The 22,536-nt window shown below is 40.8% G+C and overlaps 2 protein-coding genes across 2 annotated transcripts in view; one reads left to right on the plus strand and one right to left on the minus strand.

Moving 5' to 3' along the window:
• LOC121187778 (protein FAM124B) overlaps positions 1 to 1,125 on the plus strand; it is a 40,745-nt gene extending 39,620 nt beyond the window's left edge. Inside the window, exon 7 of the mRNA XM_041047193.1 lies at positions 248 to 1,125. Within this exon, the coding sequence (XP_040903127.1) occupies positions 248 to 843 (596 nt within the window). The 3' untranslated portion in view covers positions 844 to 1,125. The remainder of the gene's footprint in view (positions 1 to 247) is intronic.
• On the minus strand, positions 1,098 to 22,445 carry mmp28 (matrix metallopeptidase 28). The gene is made up of 8 exons (XM_041047194.1): positions 22,183 to 22,445; positions 20,464 to 20,540; positions 18,866 to 19,065; positions 11,374 to 11,595; positions 9,828 to 10,073; positions 5,023 to 5,172; positions 4,448 to 4,615; positions 1,098 to 3,730 (listed from the first exon to the last, which is right to left on the minus strand). The coding sequence occupies exons 1-8, from the start codon at positions 22,309 to 22,311 to the stop codon at positions 3,336 to 3,338; spliced, it is 1,587 nt and encodes a 528-aa protein (XP_040903128.1). The 5' UTR covers positions 22,312 to 22,445; the 3' UTR covers positions 1,098 to 3,335.
• Positions 22,446 to 22,536: the final 91 nt, after the last annotated feature.

Raw genomic sequence — 22,536 nt, forward strand, 5'->3', positions numbered from 1 at the left:
TATTTTTAAACATTTCAATTATTTTTTATACTATCTAATACTATCTAATACTAACTAATACTATCTCATTAGTTTCAGACATCAAGACTGAGAAACTTTTTTCTACACTCCTCTTAAACTGACACCACTCAAAGAGACCACATTGAATAGTTATCATTTTAAAGTACATTTGAATATGTTACATAAGGTGAACATTTTAACTGTCCACTCTTATCGCAAAGCTTGATGTGTCTTTGGTTGTTTCTAGGTCACGGACCACGCAGTGATCCTCTCCTGGAGAAGCGTTATGGAGGAGGAGGTGGTGCAGAGAGCCTGGGATCAGGAAGCTGCTGCAGCACCCCTCCAGGCAGCTCCTGTTACTCATCCCAGCACAGTAGCCCTGCCCCGCCCTCAACCTCCAATCACCCTGACTCTCCTCTGCGCCCCTCCATCACCCGTTCTCTCTCCCATCTCCTTGTGGAAGAAGACGAGGAGGAGCCGGAGACCAATGTGGACACGGGAGTCCCCGTCTCACCTCGCTCTGACACAGCAGTCAAAATGATTACTCGCTGTTCATCCATAGACCTTTTGATGAATTTCCACTCTGAGAGACCTGCAGCTGTTGGAGCTTCAGCTGTTGAGAGTCTGGCCAAGGAATTGAGCGAGTGTCTGCCACGGACACACACACACCCTCAGGGCCCTTCCAGGACATGGGGCTCTGCTGATTATGCAGATGGAGCCAGGGAGGGCTGTGGCAGCAGGAGGAGCCCCTCCAAAGGGCCCGTGGTTGACAATAGGACTACTGCTGAGCTGCTATCAGCATGCACAAACAACAAGGAGCCAGTGGATGAGTTCTTCATCTAAAGTCCTGCCCCTGTGCCACATGCTGTGGTAATAATCACAGTGCAATGAAAAACATATCATATGGAGAAGATGAGAAACCCTTTCAAGAGTTAAACAAGAGGACATGTAGTCTAACAAATGAGCAGTGCTGTGGAACGTAGAGGAAACCAAAGTTCAGCTGCAGGAGACACTTTCCAATCTGAAGAGTCTTGGTGTGTGAATTCTTAAAATGGTTTGACTTGTCCCATAAATTTCCACAATCTACAGTAACAGAGTAACTGTCACCTCCTATCCAAACCTGGTAAGACAGTTGCACAAAGTGAGTGATATATAAGAGTGCAGGTAAAAACATTGTTGAGTGTCCAAATTGCTTTTATAATATTAAAAAATAGATATATATATAGATCACAATAATGATTTGTGCAGCTATTGTGCTAACTTGTAGCCCTGTGAATAGCACATATGAAGGTAATGTTTTGTATATAAGTATTACTGTCAATGTACTAATGTCTGTCTAGGTTTCTTTCATATTACTTGACTAGGAAAGCTAATGTCTTATTTTTAGATTGCCTTTGAAACAGATGAAGATGATCTCAGCGTGAAGGAGCTCTTTGATGCCGCTGTTGTTGATTAGAAATCTGATTTAATCTTATTGCTCTCCACAATGCTGATAGCAGACTTTACATTGTAGAACCATAGCCTTGTGGCTTTGATCACATTTGTTCAAATGCACTTCAAATGATCCTTGTTCTAGTGTTTGTGTGTTGAAATGTAGAAGTGGTGGACTAGACCTGGCCAAATTACTGCACTGAAAGCAGTTGAATTTTCACAGATTATTCTAGGTTTTGTTTTTCCACAGACAGTGAAGTGTTAATAGGATTTTCAAAATAACTACTCAAAGAGAGCATGCAAATACATTTTTCAATATAAACCATTATTATGTAAGATGTTTCAAACGGCCCAAATGTGCCTGAGACCTCAGAAATGTTAAGTTACTGTATGGCCACAGTAAAGCTGAGGGATCAGCAAGCATATTAGCATAAGTGAAATTTAGCAAGTCCATCATGTATTGGATTGATCAGTTTGATTAAAAAAAATAATAATTGTATTAGGTGAGAAAAAAAAATAATTTAAATTTAACCACTTAACCTACAAGTGAACCTGACTCTAGTATACACTTGTGTTACATGTGGATTCTGGCCAGTGCTTGTTCAAATACAGTATGAGCTCCTCACTAGTCATCAGGGTGATGTGGATGTGCAGGACAGTTCAAAGATGTGAATTTGTTTAACTGTTAACGGGTGTTACTGGAAAAAAGTGGGAAGGATCGACTGGAAGGTTCTTTAGTGTCTAAACTGTTCAGCGATGCAGAGAAATGTCTTCAGGCTTAGTATTAAAAGACAGTTGAACAAAACAGCTTTTTGTTGTCAAATTATTAAGGCTGTGTGCTCTGACTGTGATGTTTCCACATGACAAAAAAGTTTTAAGGTTCAGTGCTAATGTAATACCACTGTCAAAATTCATTAGCACTGGGATTAGCGTACCGTAAAGAGCTAAAAAAAAAATCACTGATGTATGTAGGCACTGACAGGCCTTCGCTTGTCCTGCAGTGATGTGAAAATGACACTAAAAGAGCCTATTCTGACAGGATGAAAAGATCAGAAGTGAATGCTGGATGTTTCCCAGCTGCATAATCACACTGTTGCTATTCAAGCCTTCAATCCTGAACCTGACAGAATTTCATCTTTAGTTAAATGTGAAAACATTCACGGTTATTATCACTGAAATGTTTTTTTCCCTCTCCAGCTGTTTTTTAATAAGCATTAACACTGCTGACACAGCTTTCAGCTTCCACTATCACACTGGACAACTCACCTACCTGTTCTGCTCCCATACACTTTATCTAGACACTTTAGATGTACTCGTCGTGTTGTCCAAACTGTTGGACCTCAGTGACAGAGATTCAGGCCCCCTACCATAGCAAGCAATTAGGAGGGAAGCACACAATCACAGGCCAAAGTAGGTGACAGTTATTTATATATCTTACGTATGTTAGTGATACTTTGGGTGAGATGATAAAAGCACAGTTTTTCTGTCAGTGTGCAAATGCTACAAGAGGAAAAAAAATCTGGTTTTTAAAGCATAGAACAAACTGCTGTGTAATATTGGTCCCACCTAAAAACAGTTCTTGGTCCGCTAACTTTAGAGTGCACATTCCTATTATTGTCCATACTGTATTAAAAAGGGCTATAATTGCACAACAGTATACAGTAATATTAATTGCTCTGCAGTATAAATACTGCATGTACTTCAAATATATAAACCAAGTAGGCTTGTGTCTGTAAGTCTCTACATGATGAGTTCTTTTTCTGCCAGCCTCCTTTTGCATCATATAAATTTAATGTGGGTTTAGGTTAAAAAAAAAAAAAAAAAAAAAAAGTTGTAGCACCTCTGTATTACAGTCTATGTCAACAAATTGCACTTTATCTCAATCTTACAGCTCCATCTGCTGGTCAGAGAATGTTGTTGCTTTGAGGAGTGCTGCTGCAACCAGTCCAGCTCAGATCCTTAGCCCACAGACCCTCTCTGGTGACTCGCACCTTGACCGGGTCAAAACTCCAGTAGCGCTGTTGTCTGAACAGGTAGAGGCGTCCACCTGGACGGGTCAGCGCCCCATTGGTCCCCTCTGGCACCCCAGTCCAGTCCGTCAGCCTGCGGGGGTAGTAGGGCTCCTGGCGCAGGGTTTTGAGGTTAAGCACAGAGTAGCGGGAGCCCTTGAAGAGGACCATGTGACCCAAGGGTTTATAATAGAAGGCACAGTCAGGGTGGCGAGGCAGCCCCAAATCACTGCTCTTCCTGGGGAAGCTAGGGTCCAGCACACTGCCTGTGTATCGCCACATCCGCTTCCCTGTGGACCACGAAAGGAGAAGGATTTACAAAAAGCCAAAACTGAGAGTGGTCACAGAGTCCACAACTAAACAAACATTTTACAGAAATATTTTACACACAAAGAGCGCCACAATTTCATGCAGTACTATAAAATAAAATACTCACAGAACAAATTCACTTTGCCACCTGCCCTTTTAAGATATTTATAATATATTTTTATTGAGAATAACCCTCACAAAAGACAGGAATTTTATCTTGCCCTTATCCAAAGAATCTTAGAATTCATTATCAGTGTCTTGAGGAAATGCAGCCTGCTACTTATGACAGCACAGTGTTGACAGTGTCCCTTTCAGTTCTTATTCAACAAAGGACAAAGTGAACAGTGGAGATGATCTATGGAGTAAATGCCTCAGAAGAGCGTCTGCACTTTACATAAAACTCTTTTGCATTTAGCAGATAAGTGTATTGAGATAACACTGTCAGGTTTTTGGCAAGAAAGTTCAACTTGGCAATAACTTCAAACACATTATTAGCCTTTAGCACAAGGGTGAAACTACTTAACACCTACAGCTGAGGCTTAAGTGCAGTATAGTTTCTTTAAATAGCACTTTCCCATGTAAAAGGCACAGTAGAATCTATTTTTGGTCTTCAACAGATGTGTGAAGTTAGCCAATAGGTTAGAGGATGTCTTTAAAAGGAAGTGTGAGTCGCATTAATGAGCTCGGTGAAGCCAAACCTTTGAAAAAATACCACTTGAAGTCCAGTGGGGAGAAGGCAGCAGCCTCAATGGCAGGAGGGAGGTCAGACCAGCGCTGACGGAGAGGCAGCGGGCCGCTCACATTGCCCTCAGCTGATACTGTCCAGTACACACTGCCCCGAAACACCAGCACGGTCTCATTCTGGTCTGTATGCACATAGAAACAGCACATAGAAGCAGCATAAGGGTAAATATATGTGTACCATATCAAAGAAAGTTCATTCTTGACCTTGGCAGTAGCAGTTAGACAAACTAATCTTAACTTGAGGTCCACCTGGTAGCTTTTCACAGAGGTTTCAACTGCATCTCAGTCATCTGCATGTTTTCTTTCTCGTTTTGTTTCATTTCAAGTAATTTCACAGTGCAGTTGACAAAATATTTAAAATGGCTTTGTCCACCAGTTTAGAAAAAGATAAATATGAAAATAGGACGCTCTACTGTTTCTGCAGGATTTAGTTTTGCTTTTCAGACTTATTTGAAGCCACACCAGTAACCACGGCTACGAAGGATGCAGCTGAATGTTCTTTTTTAATCATATTTAATTTGTACTTCACCCATAGTGATGGCATCAAAGACGCCCTGGCAGTAGAGAGGCTGGCCTGTGGTCTTGTGCCTGTTGTGAAGCTCTGTGAACTCCCACTCCTGCAGTGTGGCGTGCAAAACCTGACCCGGCAGCCTCACAGGGCGGTCACCTGACGGCTTACCTGAGAGTAAAAGCAAAGCAACAAAACATTGAACTGAAAGGCATAAGATAAGGCCATGAAATATGGATCTATTTATCATCTCTGTTATTCCCACCGGTAATTTGGCTACATAGAGGTTGCTATTTAAAACCTGCAGTAACCAAGCAAAGCCCTGAGGACAGACAGTGTGTCAGAGTCCAGTCTAATTTCTCATGCATGCCAAAATTGGACACCATGGGAACAAATTGAAAGACAAACAGCGGAGACTTCTCCCAAAGCAGGACTTGGATAATGTTAACATGTAAATCACCCTTCACAGGATGTGGCTGGGTTGATGTATACTGATGGGTGACGACATACTACACAGGAAATAAACAAAGGATTCAGCTCGAGTACACACTGGAACCTTAAACTTACTGAATTTTTAGCACCAAAACTAACGGCCCACTTATTCTTTTTTTCTGACCTGTGCAGCCTCAAAGTGCAGACCCCTGGCACATGAGAGCAGAAGAATAACGAACAGTAAAAGCAGAACAAAAGGAGAATCACGACACGGTATGAGAACAGCAAATTATGGTGCTTTAGACATGATTACAGACATTTTGTTTGCACGGAGCTGAACAAACATTTGTGTAGGAGCTGGATAAAATCAGCACACCCAAGAACAGGAGGAAAACAGCAGGAAAAATAGATATACAGACCACAGTGGATAACACGTGGTCAGCTGCACAGAGTGTGTGTGTGAGTAAAGGAGCAGTGTTATAAGATAAGAGCTGGACGTCTGACTTTACACAAACACAAAACCTTCCTCCTCACTCCCTGTTTACATTCATCAGTGATGGAAGAGGTACTCGGATCCTGTGTCTAAGTAAAAGTATGTGAGTGCTATTACCAAAATACATTACAGTATTAAAGGTAAAAGGTTAGGTAGTTTATAAAATGTGTCATATTTTATGTTTCTTACGTAAAATCTGAACCTGTAAAGTAAACTGGTAATGGAAGCTGTAGATTAAATGTAATGAAGCAAAAAGTATAAGAAACATAAAATGAAAATACTAAAATGAAGCACAGGTACCTCAAAATTTTGTTCATGTGAATAATAGTTTCTTTCTGCCAGTATCAGTCATAGGCAGTACAGGAGACTGTACGTCTCACAGTACTGGGGGATCTATATGTACTTGTTGTGCCACAACTACAAGATAAAGAAAATTAAGTTGTGTAAATTAAGTATTATTCAATGTGTGAAATATTTTGTGGCTATTGTTTAAAGTTAAATATTATTCCTGTTTTTCCTTCTTTACTGTGACTGTTCAGCAGTGGTGGAATGTAACCTCAAATGTATGTTTAAGTACCGTACTCAAGTACGGTACGTAAACATACATTCAAGGTACTTGTACTTCAATTACTTTGCCCAATTTCATACAACTTTATGCTTTTACTCCACAACAATTCAGAGCAAAATATTGTACTTTTGTCTCCACAACAAAAGCCTGACATTTATAGTTAAAAGTTACTTTGCACATTAACATTTTATTTAAGTAACATAAAGTCTTATAAGAAATTATATATCAACTACATAACAGTTTCTACATTAGTTTAAATTAGCTCAAAATCAACTAACTACAACAGTAAAATACACATGAATGGATCGGTAATAATAATCCAGTAAAATAAGAGTTACACACCTGCTTCTTATCAGATCACAATGCCAACACCAGGGATGGTTCTCTCTCTCTCATACACACACACACACACACACACACACACACACACACACACACACACACACACACACACACACACACACACACACACACACACACAGCGTAAAGCTCACATCTTTAAGCAGATGTAATGTTTTCACATCGCCTGCAGTCGTGTCAGTAGCAGTACTTATCCATGTCTGTCTCTGGAGCTGTTTGACATTTACGTGGGAGCAGCTGCAGTTTGCAGAAATTACTGCCACGGGGTGAAAATCAGGTTGATAAGAGTACAGGAGAACAGCATACTGCACTCTCCTAAACTCCACCTGAGCACTAGCTAAAGAATCCTGGATGAACTTTTTGTGAAGCAGTAAAAAAAAAAAAAGTTAGCTGTCTCGGATTCTTTCTTTAAAGACTGATAAGTAAAAATTCCCAGGTTCAGCTTTCAGTGTAAAAGCAAAACACAAACCAAAAGCTCAATTACCAACCAAACAATCTATAATCTGTTATAACTGCTGCTCAGTAGTGTCCATTACTTTAACTGCAGTATATATGGTCACATTATAAATCAAAATGGAATTAAGTGCTGTGGTTATGGAGTGTGACTGAGCTGATGTGTGTGTGAGCGGTGGCTTGGCTGAAACAGCAGGCTGGTCAGTTGGTTTTCTTTTTTTTTTCTTCTGGCAAATACCATTTTAGGAAGCTGAGGCCAGGCGGAGCAGATGGGACTGCTCTGATATTGAACAGAAAAGAAGGCATCTGGACGTGGCCTGTCTGCAGGCTTCTGTTGAGCTCAATCTCAGGTTTCCAGCTGAATTACCCAAATGATTGTGAGACGACTGTCCTGCAGCCACGCACACATTCCTTGAGGAGACACTGGCCCTTTGCAGCTGCTTTACACCTGCGTTTCAGGGTCAAAGCAGGGGAAAGTACCTCGGGTGCTGTGGTTGCATCTTGCAGAGTCAAAGCGCCACACTGCCACAGATGTCAGGTGGTTAAGAAGCTACTTTTGGTACAAACAAGTTAAAAGGATATGTTCTTGTGCAACTGCTGCAGTGAAATCAGTTTCTTAGCAACAGCAAAAAAATAAAAAAATAAAAAATATAAGAACAACAACACAAGCTGTAAGAGAGCTCTGCACAGAGGCACATGTGGAAACCTGCCTAACACATGCCAGGAGGGACAACACACTCACAGTAAACAGAAACTATTATATTTGTCATACACAAAGCTGTAAGTAAAGCTCCCACACTCTGCAACAGCAGCAGTAATCTATCACAACAGTGCCAACAAAACTCCCAGGTAAACACTGTGTGTGTAGAAATGAGAGGACCAATAATAAAATACACCGCAGGCCACTGTGTGTGTGTGTGTGTGTGTGTGTGTGTGTGTGTGTGTGTGTGTGTGTGTGTGAGTGTATGTGTGTGCCTGTGTGTGTGTGTGTGTGTGAGTGTATGTGTGTGCCTGTGTGTGTGTGTGTGTGAGTGTTGTTTTGACGTTCACATCACCGCTGCTGCCCTCACGTCTAAACCTACTCCTCAGAACTGAGACGGACAGATCAGACTCTTCCTGCTGTTAAAGACAAACTGGACTAAAAACTCAGAGCTGAAGCTGCTGCAGCTCCGAACACAATGAAATGTAAATTGACTTAAGACTTAAGTCAACTTAACCCTTTCATGCATAGTGGTCACTACAGTGGACAGCTATTCAAAAGATGTTCTCTTGTATATGCATGGGCTTTATTGTTCTAGTTTCATATCAGCCAACACGATGGATGCTTGTGCACCAAAGCAAAAAATGCCAACAGATGCCATGATGCTTCATGCACATGAAAAATAAGTATGTCTGCATGCAGTGTCTTGTGTGCTGGATGCTTTGCCAATTGCCATACAAGATGGATGGGAAGTGGAGATGAGCAGGACATTATTATGTGAGAGGACAATATTAAATCAGAAGGGAGGCAGAACATTTGTACACCGCGCAGACAATGTTGTGAGAAAACATCAGCTTAGTAGCATTAAAAATGTTTTTATTTCATAGTTTTCAAACAGAATGGACATGTTGGTAACTCCACGAAAAAAAGGTTCATAAACAAAATTTCAATTGTATTGTTTTTTTTTTCATGCCTAAAGAGGGATAAAAACACATGGGGAAAAATCATAACTGAGGTTTTCATAACTCATGCAACAAAGGGTTAAGACTGACTTGAATGCTTTCTGTTCTTAGTCTTGTTCTTAGTCTCTGAGGTCTTTCAATAATCTCTTTCACAAACAATGCTGCCATGCACTTTGAATCACTGTCATAGCCCTGAGATTTATTTCACAACAGCTTTGAATGTTTTGCACACACAAATACAGAGGGGACCATACTGGAGGGAAGATGTCAGCTTTTTTATTTTTTTGTCAAATCCAAGTCTTAATGATCTGCTGGAGCTCTCGACAGGCTTTGCCCTTCTTCTTCTTTTCATTCTGTGTTTGCAGCTGGTGGCCTTCAGGGCTGCCTCTCAGGCCTGTTCACAGCTCAGTGCCACGACCCCCGATTTAATGGGCCACAGAGAAAAAATTAGTCTACTTCTGTGTTTCTTCAAAACCAGTCTGGTTTCATAACAAGTCAGTAATTCATGTAATTGGTTCGATGTATTCCAATAATAGTTCAGTCTGAACTGCAGACTCATTTCACCATCTTTAACTGAGCAGTCCTGAGGCCAGACAGTGAGACATTCATCATCTGTCCACTTAAGTGGTTTTTTTTTTCCAACCTTTTTAAACCTGAGAAAAAATATCTTTGTGTGTCCAGTGAAGGTGCCATGTTTAACACTCCTCCTGACCTTGGGACCACACACTTTCCATTTAACAAGGGAAAGAGTTCCCTTGAGAAGCTGTTAAGCTTCATTTTGAATCTGGAGAAGGATTTATGGTTACACTCTTTGAACACTGCTAGTTCAGACAACATGAAAAAGTACCATCCTCTTACCGTACAGCTGCTGTACTGCAATGATGTCATCCCAGCTCAGCACCAGGCTGCGGCCCAGTTTCCTGTAGTACGGCGACATTAGGGCGTGACGGACCGGGGAGTGCTCCAGCCCCAGGGTGTGTCCGATCTCATGGGCGGTCACCATAAACAGGTTGTGTCCTTTGTGTCCATTCAGCGTCCACCTCTCCGCCATGTCAAAATGGGCTTCACCCCGGCGAGGCAGGAAGGCGTGAGCCAGAGTTCCCCCTGAGGACCAGAGCAGAGGAATTGAGAGGCAACGCGTTGCATAATATCAGAACAACTTTTTTAATTTTACCAGGCATATCTTATGACGACTAAGTAAAAGTTTATGGTCACAAAAGTCAAGTGATGGCTGGCTTCAGAATCCTGTGTTGTACAGTTACAGTTACCCTGTTTGACTGGTTTTCATTGTGTAGTAATTGTGTTTATTTATTTTTATTTTACAGGTCTGTAGTTTGTGAATAATGTCCGAATAATTTACCAGGAAGGGTTGTAGAATGAACTAAGCAATTTAGTATTAATTAGAGGAAAGAAAGAAAGAAAGAAAGAAAGAAAGAAAGTAGAAACAGTGCTCCACTGGTACACTTCCTTTTAATTATTTCCAATTAATTACAAACATAAAGTCAAGACACCTTTAGCTGGTGCACAGCAAGTTTGCTGAACATGCAAAAATCAGAACAAGACTGAATCAGCATGGCTGATAAATATATATAGCTTTGCATGTCACCAAAAACTATGAACCTTGTCTACTTTATTTTCTGATTAAAAAAAATTAAAATGTGTTTTTAACGCATTCTCCATATTATTTAATCTTTTCTTTCAAAGGTATTCTTATTTTCCTCATAATTAGCTCCAGATGACAAGTGGTTCCATTAAAATTTCAACTACCTTTTTAGGAAATTGTATGCAAAACACAAACATTTAAAATAAAGCGTTGCCAGAATTTGTATTGATCACTTTATAACTGATCAGTGAAATAAGCTGACTAGCTGGAACTGTTTACTTTATACACTTTAAACTCTTTTACCTTAGCTGCAGTAGTGAAACTAAAGAAAGGTTTCATGCTACAGAACTGGGTGAAAAACTAATTAATTAAAGAGCTCAGTAAATTTATCACTGTGAAAACTCCTAAATATGAATGGCTTTCCTCTATGATGTTTACATATCATGTAAACATGTAATCAAACTATTACCTTAATCTGATTGGTCACAGTAATCAGGTTATTGTGTGTACACAAACAGGAGGACTTGTTAAGTTGCATTTATTCAGGAAGTCTCTTTGGGATTAAGATCTTTTTTGTAAGACAGACCTGAGAAGAAATTACATATACGAGATAACAACTGAGATGAGTGGGTCACACAACAATCGTCAAACACACACACTACACTAACCCATCCTGCAATCAGATCTGCATGTTAAATGTCACACTAACTTGGTAAACAGGGCCTTATAAATGAAAACCAAATATATAAATAGAAATGATGAATCTGCGATGACTTGGATCGATGTATGGTTGTCCCTGACCTGGTCCATCAAAAGCGTTGCTGGCCCCGTCGTTGTGGTCTCCCTCGTAAAAGGCCAGCCGGATATCTGCAGGTCCTTCAGGGGCCTCCTGGAAGACGAGGCCCGACACGTTGCTCCACAGCTGGAAAGCTGCACGCACCGCCAGCTGCACCGAGCCCAGAGACAGATGGCGTGGCCAGTTCACTATCTGGTAGGTCAGGTGACGTTTGTACCACTTCTCAGCTGGAGATCAAAACACACACATACAGAGAGAGAGGGGAACAGAGACATGAGTCATGCAGGTATGAAGCTCACCATCTCACTCATCCCAAACTTACAGTGCAACTGCAGATAAGATTAAACCCTGGCAGTGCTCATTTGGCCAAGATGGATGTGGATCCAACACAACATTTTTCTCTCATTGATATTTTAATTTTGATCTCGAACCCACAAATTAATATATGTAGTTTTGCATTTAAGGGAGCTATCATATTTTTCCTTGTAGTGCCACTACACCGTACAAAGAGCAGCAAATGCTGGTCAGCGCTGAATGGCATACATAAAGGCAGGGCTGTAGGCAGAACTCCATGCAAAAAATGGGGCGTTTAGTGACAACCATTTAAGAAAAAACAGGCAAAACAAAAACAACTTAATATTGAAGAAAAAAAAAAATCAGCAGCTAAAACTCTGAGCCTCATCTAACTGGAACCTACCATCGGCATGAGCTGGACTGATACGAAGCTTTCAAAGAATACAGAATAACAAACAAAAAATTGAATTTAACATTCATTTGTTATTGCTGACAACTGAAAAATATATCTATGGCAACATAAGCACATTCACGAGTGAATCATCTTTAATATACTGTCATTTACTTGAGAGCAGTTTTATCTTCCTCCCACATCTCAGCGCTGCTCACTGATCAGAGAATCTGTGGATGCTCACCTGGTTTCCCTCTTAGTGATCTCTGAGCAGATGGACACAAATAAAACTCAGAGCTGCAAAACTTGGCGGATAGGTTCGCATTTTAAGGCTTTAACAAGTTATGAGTTAAGCCCATTTTCTTCAAGTTCCAGTGTTTTAAACTTGTAATTTCCTCTTCCTCTTGTGGAGCCATGGCAGAGGTGCTTTTACACAAAGAGGGAATTTTATGCATATGCTTTTAAGTTTATGGTCTTTTATTTGAAAAACCTTAACCGATGAACACTGGACTAAAATACATTATGTAACCCCACCCCAATAAAAGATGAGAAAGCAGTATTTTCACATTACAGTTACTGGGAAGACATCTGTCAAATAACTCCAAAATCTACAAGCAAATTGAGTTCAGGTTATTGCTATTTCTATTTACTATGTCACTTAACTTTATGTTATCATCATTTATAAAACACTGGTAATGGTATTTGCAAAAGAACTCTCCAAACAGTTATAATTATTCTGTTTACCACTGTTTACATCTTACATATCCTGTATTGTAAATTCAGAGGTCAGATATCCCATGTTCAGCCGTGATGTTTTGAAGTAGAGCCTCTTACACAGGCCGAGCCAAAATGATAGGATGTTAAGCATGTTAGCACACAGCTGGGTAAACTAACAAGCCCTCTGAGTACATGCTTGACCAAACAGTTTACTTGAACAAGTGTGCGTGGCTTCTCAACTTAGACATAATCACATGTGTCGCAAACTTCAGAATCTCACATTTGCTGAGGGATAGAGCGAACGGGGGGAGGGAAGTTCAGTTCAGCTGTTCTTTTAATTTACAAGACTCTAATCTCTTCATATATACATAGGATTACACAACGTAGCAATCTGGAAACAAAGCAAACACACACAAGCTCCCAACCATGCGGCACACATCCACAACAAGCAGACACAGAGGCTGCCTCGCAGGAAACAATCATTAGATAATATGGACCTTTAAGGGGAGGCAGCTGGAGAGGCTGGACGCTCGCTCTGACCGTTCGAGGCCAGAGTGTGTCAGAGTGGACAGAGCTGGTGAAAGAGTTGGTGAAAACATTTTAAACACCATATGGAGTTCACTGTAATGATCTATTGTGTCCACAAAAAGCTATTTTTTCTTAACTCAAGACTGATCTGTCCAATGTGTAATGGTCAAAAAATATACTTTCATATTTTATGGACTTTCATTTTATCATCTTGGCGATAGATTGATGAAGATATAATGAAAATATTTAGAACAGATGTCAAATCCTGAAATCCTGGAAAAACATATAATAATAATTTACCTCAATACCACAACATAAACAATGGAAAATGGACTATAAATAGAATATGTGCCTAAAAGACATTAAAAAAAAAGTCTTCAGAGTCGTTCTGATACTGAGACAAAAAGGAAAACAGCAACAGAACCTCCTCTGCATCAGCAACAACTCTAACAAAAGCGGTTGTACTGGTCACTGGAGTTTAAGAGCTACAGAATGAGTGCTACAATCACATTCAGTGAATGTAGTACTCATACAGTTGCACTTGAGATGACTTGCCACAAAGGCTTTATGGATTTACACATACACATTCGAGGCTTAACTAGGAAGTGGCAGCATAAATCAAGCGCACTTACAGTTGTCAAAATATTTAAAAATGCAGTCGATGTACGTCTGCCCCCCGACGTGGAGGTCAAATGTGAGCAGGAGGTCTGCACACATGCCGGCATTAAATGATTCTTGCTCAGTCCTACAGCCTTGTACTGACTAGACAGTCTGGACGCTTTTGTGTTTCAAATTTGTGCTATTTTGATGCCATTTGTGCTCGTTTAAATAATACACAGCAAAGAGTCATGTGAAAGATGAGAGCGATAAAGAGGAGGTATGAACTGCATACTGTGAATTACCAAGAGACCCCAATAGCACCCTGGAGACAAGGAAATAGCTGGATATCTGGAGCCATTAAGACATGGGTTTGGCAATGACATCAGTGTGTGTTTCTCTGTGAGTAAACACACAAACAGAATTTGTGCTTCAGCAGCAACTTGAGAGTTATATAAACTCGATCCTTTGCATTTTTGTTGCACAGTTTACAGAAATATCAGATAGTGGAAGCAGCTGGGGCCTCGGACACTACAACCCTATCTGAGGGAGTAATAAGCCAACCCACTGATTTACATTCACTCAAGAAAGAAAAAATAACGAAACACAAAAGTGAAAAGTCAACCTCAGGACTAGTGTCATTGTCATTACAACCTAGATTTTTCTTGTACAAGCCTGATTTTCACACACATCAGGTTGTCAGAGAGACACTTGAACCCTCTCCCTTGCTTTCCCAACCCAGCTCCATTTTTCATTTTCCAGATTAACTATATGCATTAGGCCTGTAGCCACATGATGTGTGTAGGTCTGTATTCTCAGCAGAGCTCCGGCGCCTTCTCTCCATCCCAGACCGCCACAAAGTAAGAGGTCCCTGAGGACAGCAGGGGAAGCCAGGAAGTCCAATACACAAGACATTCCACAACTTCCCTTATGGTAGCAATTAACATGATGCCCTCTATAGCAGCAGTGTAGGCAGGGTGGGTTATCACAGACATTAGGAACTGACTGATCATCTGATAGCTTAAGTTATTGTTTGTGGAGGTGCAGGGGGATTTTGTTTGTTACTGGTGTCGAGGAGGCTGTTTGACACACACACACACACACAAAGATGTCTCTGCCTGCAAAGTCTACATTGACCGATCTATGATCTATGTGTGTGAGATTTAAAGTTTAATTGACAAAGAGGAAATTTAGGCAAGAAATACCAGCAGATATGTGATATTTCATTGTTAATACATTTATTAATTTTTCTAGATTAATTAATTAGTTACTTGATATGAGTAATATAAGGCTGTGTACTGTAGGTGTGTACAGCTAAGCAACATCAGCTCACACCTAACGTGTTCACAATGCCAATGTCAACGTGCTGATGTTCAGCACGAGCAATGCTCATCACAGTCACCATCTTAGTTTAGCATGTTAGCATTCGCTTTTTTTGCGGGAAAAACAACGTAAAGCTGAGGCTGATGGGAATGTTATTAGTTTGGCAGGTATTCTGTTGTAGACTTTTGAACCTGATGATGAGATGAAAAGGTCGGAGGTCACCAAAATTACAATTCACCTTGTGGTAAAACCTAAAGGTCTGTACCAAATTTCATGGCAAACCATGCAACAGTTGGGATATTTCATGTCTTATTACGTCTGGACCGAAGTGTTGGAGAAACTGGCAGACTAACATTGTTAATGCCAGTAAAGTCTCTGTCAATGATCTAATTGACCAATCGTTGCAGCTCAAAGCTGCTGACCTCCATTCTGTGGTGAATGCTGCTGAAATGGTGTAAAATCATAGCAAATGGTACATTATGTTGTAAAACGGCAAGTAAGTGGTTAACAGTTTCCAGTGCAGGGTGCAGATCCATAAGTGCACACCCCAGAAAAATACACACACACACACACCTATCACACTCATAGCACTTATCTTGAACAAGGGTGGTGGAATGTCAGTTCTGTAAATATCAGTGGGAACAACCATCAGACTCTAGTACAAGTCAAGGTCTGTTTTCAGTCTCCAGGAAGCTCAGAGGCAGCCATGTTAACACAACACAAAATCACATCACACCACAGCTGTGAGCGGATAAACAGGCAGCGAGTCTGACTCATCTGCATGTTGTTGTTGCCTGCTGGCTTCAGTTAGCAGCCAGTGTCGGTCCTCAAGGACAAACAGCTCAGACTGTTGAGCATTTAGTTTAAGTCATGGATGGCCTGGATCAATATTGCTATCCCAGTAACTGCAGAGAAAAGTGCTAAACTATACGGGTAGGTGGACCAATAAGCTGAATTGTCAATACTACCATGTCTTGAATGAAAAATAGAAAATAGAATCATCGTGGCCACATGAACACTCTCCTTACAGTCCTCTTTGCTTGTTGTGTGAATGTACACAGCTATCACCTCATTAGTTCAGAGATTTCATTTTTCAGCCTTTGATTTTTACCATTAAAACTGTCTATGCATGTAATTAAAAAATTAACAGAGAATAGTAAAAATAAAAGCTTAATGTCTGGCAAATGGTTGGGTGGTAGTGTAAATGTAGTCATTAATGATCCTATCAATGATGCTTTCACTGAATAAAGTATGAAACATGGCACTCTCCTACATGACAGCACATTTAGAGGCTTTTAATAATAAAAAGCATTGGTACTGCAGTTGGTATTGGTGACTCTCGCTGTTGAAAAACTGGGTTTTGCGGTTTGTCCACCCCTGGTGAACCAGAATAATCTATATGATAAAAAATAATTACAACAGGTAATATAACCTTTCTGAGACAATTTCTCAGTGTAATTATATGTTAAATTTAAACTTGCTCAATGTTGAACGAAGTCAAAAAAAAAAAAAAAATTATGTCGCTGCTGATGACAATAGATGAAGAGTTACGGACCAAACTGAGAAGTGGACCGACACATGACTAAAAAAAAACTGAGGCTTTCAAATCAATTGTCACTGCCGCTGCCTATGCTGAGTAATTAATAGTTAACCAGAAAAATGCAGGTTTTACTGGCATTTTGCCCGCTCTGACTCTGTTAGACCGAATGTCTGATCCAAACATGAAACTCTTCAGGTAAGCATTCTTCGAGCCTCAGGCAGAAACATATCTGCTGCTTCTGCAGGACAAAGGCAACATGTTTGAGTTCAAGGCGGTGGTTACACAGCAACACAATAACCGCTGCTCACAATTAAGTTATTACACCGCTAAACTATACCAGTGGATATATGAAGCCAGATCTGAAAGAGGTTTGACCAGAGGGTGTAAAAGTATCTGCCATTAACACCGCTCTTTGTGTAATAATACCGTCGCCTGTCACGTGAGTCATGTCTGGGACTAAAATAATGACAGAGAGTTGTTTTCTTACACCAGAACAAGATGTAATCCTGCCAAAGAGTCAGTCACTCAACAAGATACCCACTCATTCAGCCAGTAGAGATATCTGGCCATTGAGATAGCCGGCCAGCTTGGCAAACAACGTAATCCAGTCAGTCAGTTATGGATGTGTTTACCAGAAGGAACATGTCAGGTACTGACATGAAGAGGCAGCAGCAAACATCAGCCGCCGCTGCATTCCCTGAACATTAGCCAACCTCGTCAGTGACAGGAAGGAATGTGGAGGCTTCACACACCATGAGGCTCAAGGCACAAGTAGAGAGAAGGAGCCAGGCTGCTGCTGCTGCTGTTCATTCACAAAGGGGGTGTGAGGAATGACAGCACCAGAGAAGGAGTGAGAACAAAAGACACACAAACAAAAGAGGCATAAGTTAGCCTCTGACACTACATTAGGATGCAAATGGTTCTACACCAAAGACTAATCACTTTTTTTTGCCCTGTAGTCTCACTTTTCGACAGGTTTCAGTGAAATCTGCTGAGTAGGTTTTAGCCATGCCAGCACCAACCCTTGCTCTAAGGATGACAGTGTTGGTCGATCGTTCACTCAATCCACCACTTTGGTCCACTGTGAGAAAGGACAGCCTCACAGAGCTGCTAGCATTGTTGGTATAGATGTACTGCAAACTAACAGATGAAGAAAGAGGGCCAAAAACCCTCTTGGAGGAAATGATCCAGTTGAAGTATCTTAAAACACACACACACACATTTATGCTCATCAAAGCGTAGGGATTTACCGTCAAATACACAGAAAGAGGCCAGGTGCCTTTGTCAACACCCTCTGAAAGTTCATCATGGTTATTACATTTTGCCCTATTCAACAATTTTATCTCCCACATAGTTACACAAGGACAGAAATTACATCTCATTGTCATTCTCAAAGATTTTCTGTAAACCACCCGAAGCAAGACCCTGTGCTCAATTACTTCATGGAGTCTGCAAGAAATTTGGCCGTGCTCAGCTGCACTCCTAACCACTGTTAAACACTTGAAATCCTGCAGTGTTTAGCTCAAATTGCAGTGATCTGCTCACCATTGAACGCTTTAGAAAATTAGGATAATCTCCAATAGGAGTTCCCATCATTAGTAGTTGCAGGGACAGAATTTGAAATTATAGATTTTTACAGGAAACTGCTCAGAGAGGTCCAGAGAAAAACAGCTGTTGTTCAGGGATCTTCAAAAGTTCTCAACCCACAAAGGAGCATGTAATGGAACATGTAAAAAAATGTTATTGTGGTAGAAATTTTCACCCATTAAAAAATGAAGTTAAAGATACCATACATGGATTTGTGTAATTGCAACTAAAAGCAGGAATCATCCAGGCTGACGCGTGCAACATCAGACACTCCACCAGCTTTAATTACACCCCTGAGCTCTGTTTAGTGCTTTAATTTACGAAGGAGGACACTCCCAGTTAACTGTTGGCTCTTTATGACCACGCCACAACAGGACACACAAAACCTCCACTTACACGGCAATGAATTATATCAGTTTCTTCACAGAAGTCTTGGGATGCCATTTATACTCTTCTGCACATACTCAAAAACACATATAAAAACGTGGTGTCTCACAAATGTACAAGTTAAACACAATACCCTGTGCAACAGAGCGCGTTCTGCGGCTCTGAGGTCGCCATGCAGCAGCCCTCTTTCCAGTAAAGATGGCGTTTACTCTCCGAGCCCAGATCTGTTGGCTGCCCTCATCCGACACCCCACAGCGGGGCTCCGCCATCTGTCTCAGGGTGGCACTGTCAAGTTCACCTGTGACAGGAAGCCGGGACAACCACTGGAAGTCGCTGCAGAGAGAGGAAATGTTTGCATGATGCTCTTCCTGAACAAGCATTTGGATTTTCAATCATGCCAACAATATGTGAATCAACAATTTAATTTAAAACTATCTGGATTCTCCCTACCCAGTCTGAGTCTTACAGTATGAAGTCTTACTGTGTTTCTGAGAAGAGCAATTAAACATTTACAGTGTATTGATGTTTGAACTCTCAGCCAGCGCCTTAAATCAATTCTATACCAGACACTGAGACGGTTAGTGGATCTAGGATTAAGGCGAGTTTAGAAATGTTTAACACAATGCTGCTGGATAAAGATAATTAGTGTAATTTCTTAAATGTGAAGTGGTGTAATGAAGCCAAGTTAGGATAGTCAGCAGTACAGTGTCTTAAAACAAGAAGGAGGACGAAGAAAAATAGAATAGAATAGAATAGAGTTTTATTTGCCATTTGCACAGATACATTGCATTACATGTGCATTGGAATTCTTGTGCATCCCTCCCCTGAATCAAGCTTGTTAAAAGGTTTTGAATAATACAATAAAATAAGAAATAAAATAAAATAACCAAGAAATAAATAATACAAAAGAAGAGCAAGATAGTGCACTTAAAATACTGAGAAGATTCTTAATAAAATTAAGAAAATTAGGTGCCTAATATAGGCACACTGTCACTTCCTGTATGTGATGTTTCACATGGTGATCTTAACAGGTATATTGCACATGGTGATATTGCAAATGTTTTAGAATATTTTAGAAATGTTTCACATGGTGAATATAAGGACATATTGCACATAGTGATAACAGATTGTTTTTCTATTTTTTCTAAAAAATATCTCAGGCAGTTCATAATGTCAGTTCTTCACAACCATTTATCATTTTTATTTTTTGAGAAGACAAGCTTAAAACATGCTGAAGCTAATCCCAACTAAAGAGGCAAAGCCCTGACCCATGGTGGCATAGTGTACATGACTGCAGCCCCTGAGTCTTGACCTTTACTTACTGTGTCTGATCTCGTTAAGCTAGAGACGAGCATACTGACATATTATATGACTGTCAACCACACAGTTTGCTCACTCCATCACTCAGTCTTCAGTTTTCAGTCAATCAGTTTCCATTATAGTACAGTCAATATATGGGCCAGAGGGCGAGGTTCTTGAAATTCCTGCATGGTTCAGAGAGGGTTCAGAAGGTGAGGGTGTGTTTTACTGCCCTGCACTGACGTTCAGCCCTGAGGCTTGTCCCACACCGAGCTCACCCTTCCCCCTGATGAACACACTCAACACAACCAGCTAACTCTGGAGTGTAGAGAGAAACAAATATGTGTCACTTTGTTCTAAAATCATATCACATTTTTAAGGCCCGCTGTGATTTCTACATTCTACAAGATGAAGAATAGCTGAATCACTTACCGGATGGCTGACTGCACTTCCACTGCATTGTGGATGTGGTTGTCTGGATGGAGGTAGCCATACTTTTCCAGAAAAACCTGCAATTGTAATCATAATTGTAAATACAGTATCAGAAATGCTCAAACACCACCAGAAAACTCCAGTAGAAGACTTTATCTGATCATCATTGCTTCCAAGTGCATAAGTTCATAAAATCACACTTTGGTTGAAGAGCTGTTGATTTTACAGACCAGCAATCTCACAGTAACACAATGCTTCTCATAAAAACGCACTCTGGGTAAATCCCCAGAGGATGCATAACTCCCCGTGAGGAAAAAGAGAAATTATGAAAGTGTAAAGATAATTTTGCATTTGTACTTTATCTGATGTAGGTTGCCAAGACAGGATGTGTACATCTGGACCACCCATAAGAGAAAGAACCCCTTGGGGTGTCACTGAAAATTCATAGTTATACTTTCACAAGAATTTCATGTTCACGTGCAAGTCAGGAGTAGTTCTGAGCTTGAACACCTATAAAATACAGTAAAAAAAAAAAAAAAAAAAAAAAAGAACCAATGGGATACATGACAACAGATGTTGTTGCATTGTGGTTTGAGATTAGTTATGTTGATAGCTTAATATTACGATTTTTCAATCATAGCCCTATATGTGCATGTAGCAGGTTTCGTGTTCAGACAACAGCAGGCACAGCGATGATTACAGATGTGGTGAAGGTGGGGGTGGAAATTAAAACTGAGGAGATGACAGCTGCGCTTCAGCAAACAGGAATGTGCAACAAAAAAATGTCCCTTTGTCCCATTGCAGGCACAGAAATATGCCAGAGGGCTTTGTTTTATGTAGGAACAAGAGTGAAGCTGTGGGAACACGTGTAATAGCCTGATGCTATATGGAATTACAGCTTTGATGAAGAAGCCTACGGATGGCCAGCAGAGACAGCAGGCACATTAAAGTAGTGCAGTCCAAACCACACTGAGGCAATTAAACTGTAAAATCCAAAACAGCCTGAGACACAAATCATTTTCTTTAAAAAGTGGGCTTGGTCACTTGTATGTCACTATATGCAGCTAAATGCAAACCTGACATGGTCTAAATATGCCGGGCACATTAGCTGTTGCTGTAGACAAACTAAACATGCAGTAGTTAAATAATTCCAAACGTCAACCCCTTTTCCCCCTAAATATGCTCTTTATGTATAAAAGTATTTACATGGTAACTGTTCTCTTTGCCACAAACAGTATGTTATCTCACATGGCGGCCTGGCTTATGTTTGAGGTCCACCAGAGAAGTCTCAAACTTCAGTAACAGAAACCCAAACAGACTTATTTGGGGTTTAGGAGTGGCGCTGCACCAGTTACAGAGGTAAAGCATATGGAAATCCATATATGTATTTTACCAATCAGTTCAAAATGTACGAGCCTTTTCTATATATAACATTAGATGTTTAGGCAATAAAACAATGTAAAGTATGTAGTAGAGCTGTTGTAGAGAATCTCCAAGTGCCCAAACAAAACAGTAGAGTTAATAGTATGAGTACAGGTTACATCATTTACATTATACAACAGCTTACCCCCATCATGAGCTGCTCACCTTCCACATATTACGACGCCTTAAAGCTAATAATGGCTGATTTAAATTCAGTTATGATTAAACTTTCAACCATACAACTTGTGAAACAGTGGCCTTTAGGTCATCGTGAAAGTTTTTTTTAAATAGTAGTACCTCAGGTTCCGGGACCAGCGGTGATCCTCCGGCAGTCTGAGCGGCGATGAGGGCGGTCACGGTCAGGATCCAGGCTGCCCTCATGTCCCGTCCGGCTCCACACCGGCGGTCCGGGGGTCCGTGGCTCATCGCGGAACAACCACGCTACCACCACACGGCTCCCCGCGCCGCGCATTTCTGTTCAGCTGCTGCTATTTTTTTCATTGTTGACTTTCCTCGCTGTCAGTGGGTGAGAGCATGCTGCTGCTCGCCTCCCATCTCCATCCCTGCGAGGACTGACGGAATCTACTCAACCACCCGGAGCGGTACGGGGAGGGCCAGCACCGCCCCCTCTGTGCCGCCAGCTGAGGGCAA

This window comes from Toxotes jaculatrix, chromosome 9 (genome assembly GCF_017976425.1).
Source record: "Toxotes jaculatrix isolate fToxJac2 chromosome 9, fToxJac2.pri, whole genome shotgun sequence".
Classification (NCBI taxonomy): Eukaryota; Metazoa; Chordata; class Actinopteri; family Toxotidae; genus Toxotes; species Toxotes jaculatrix.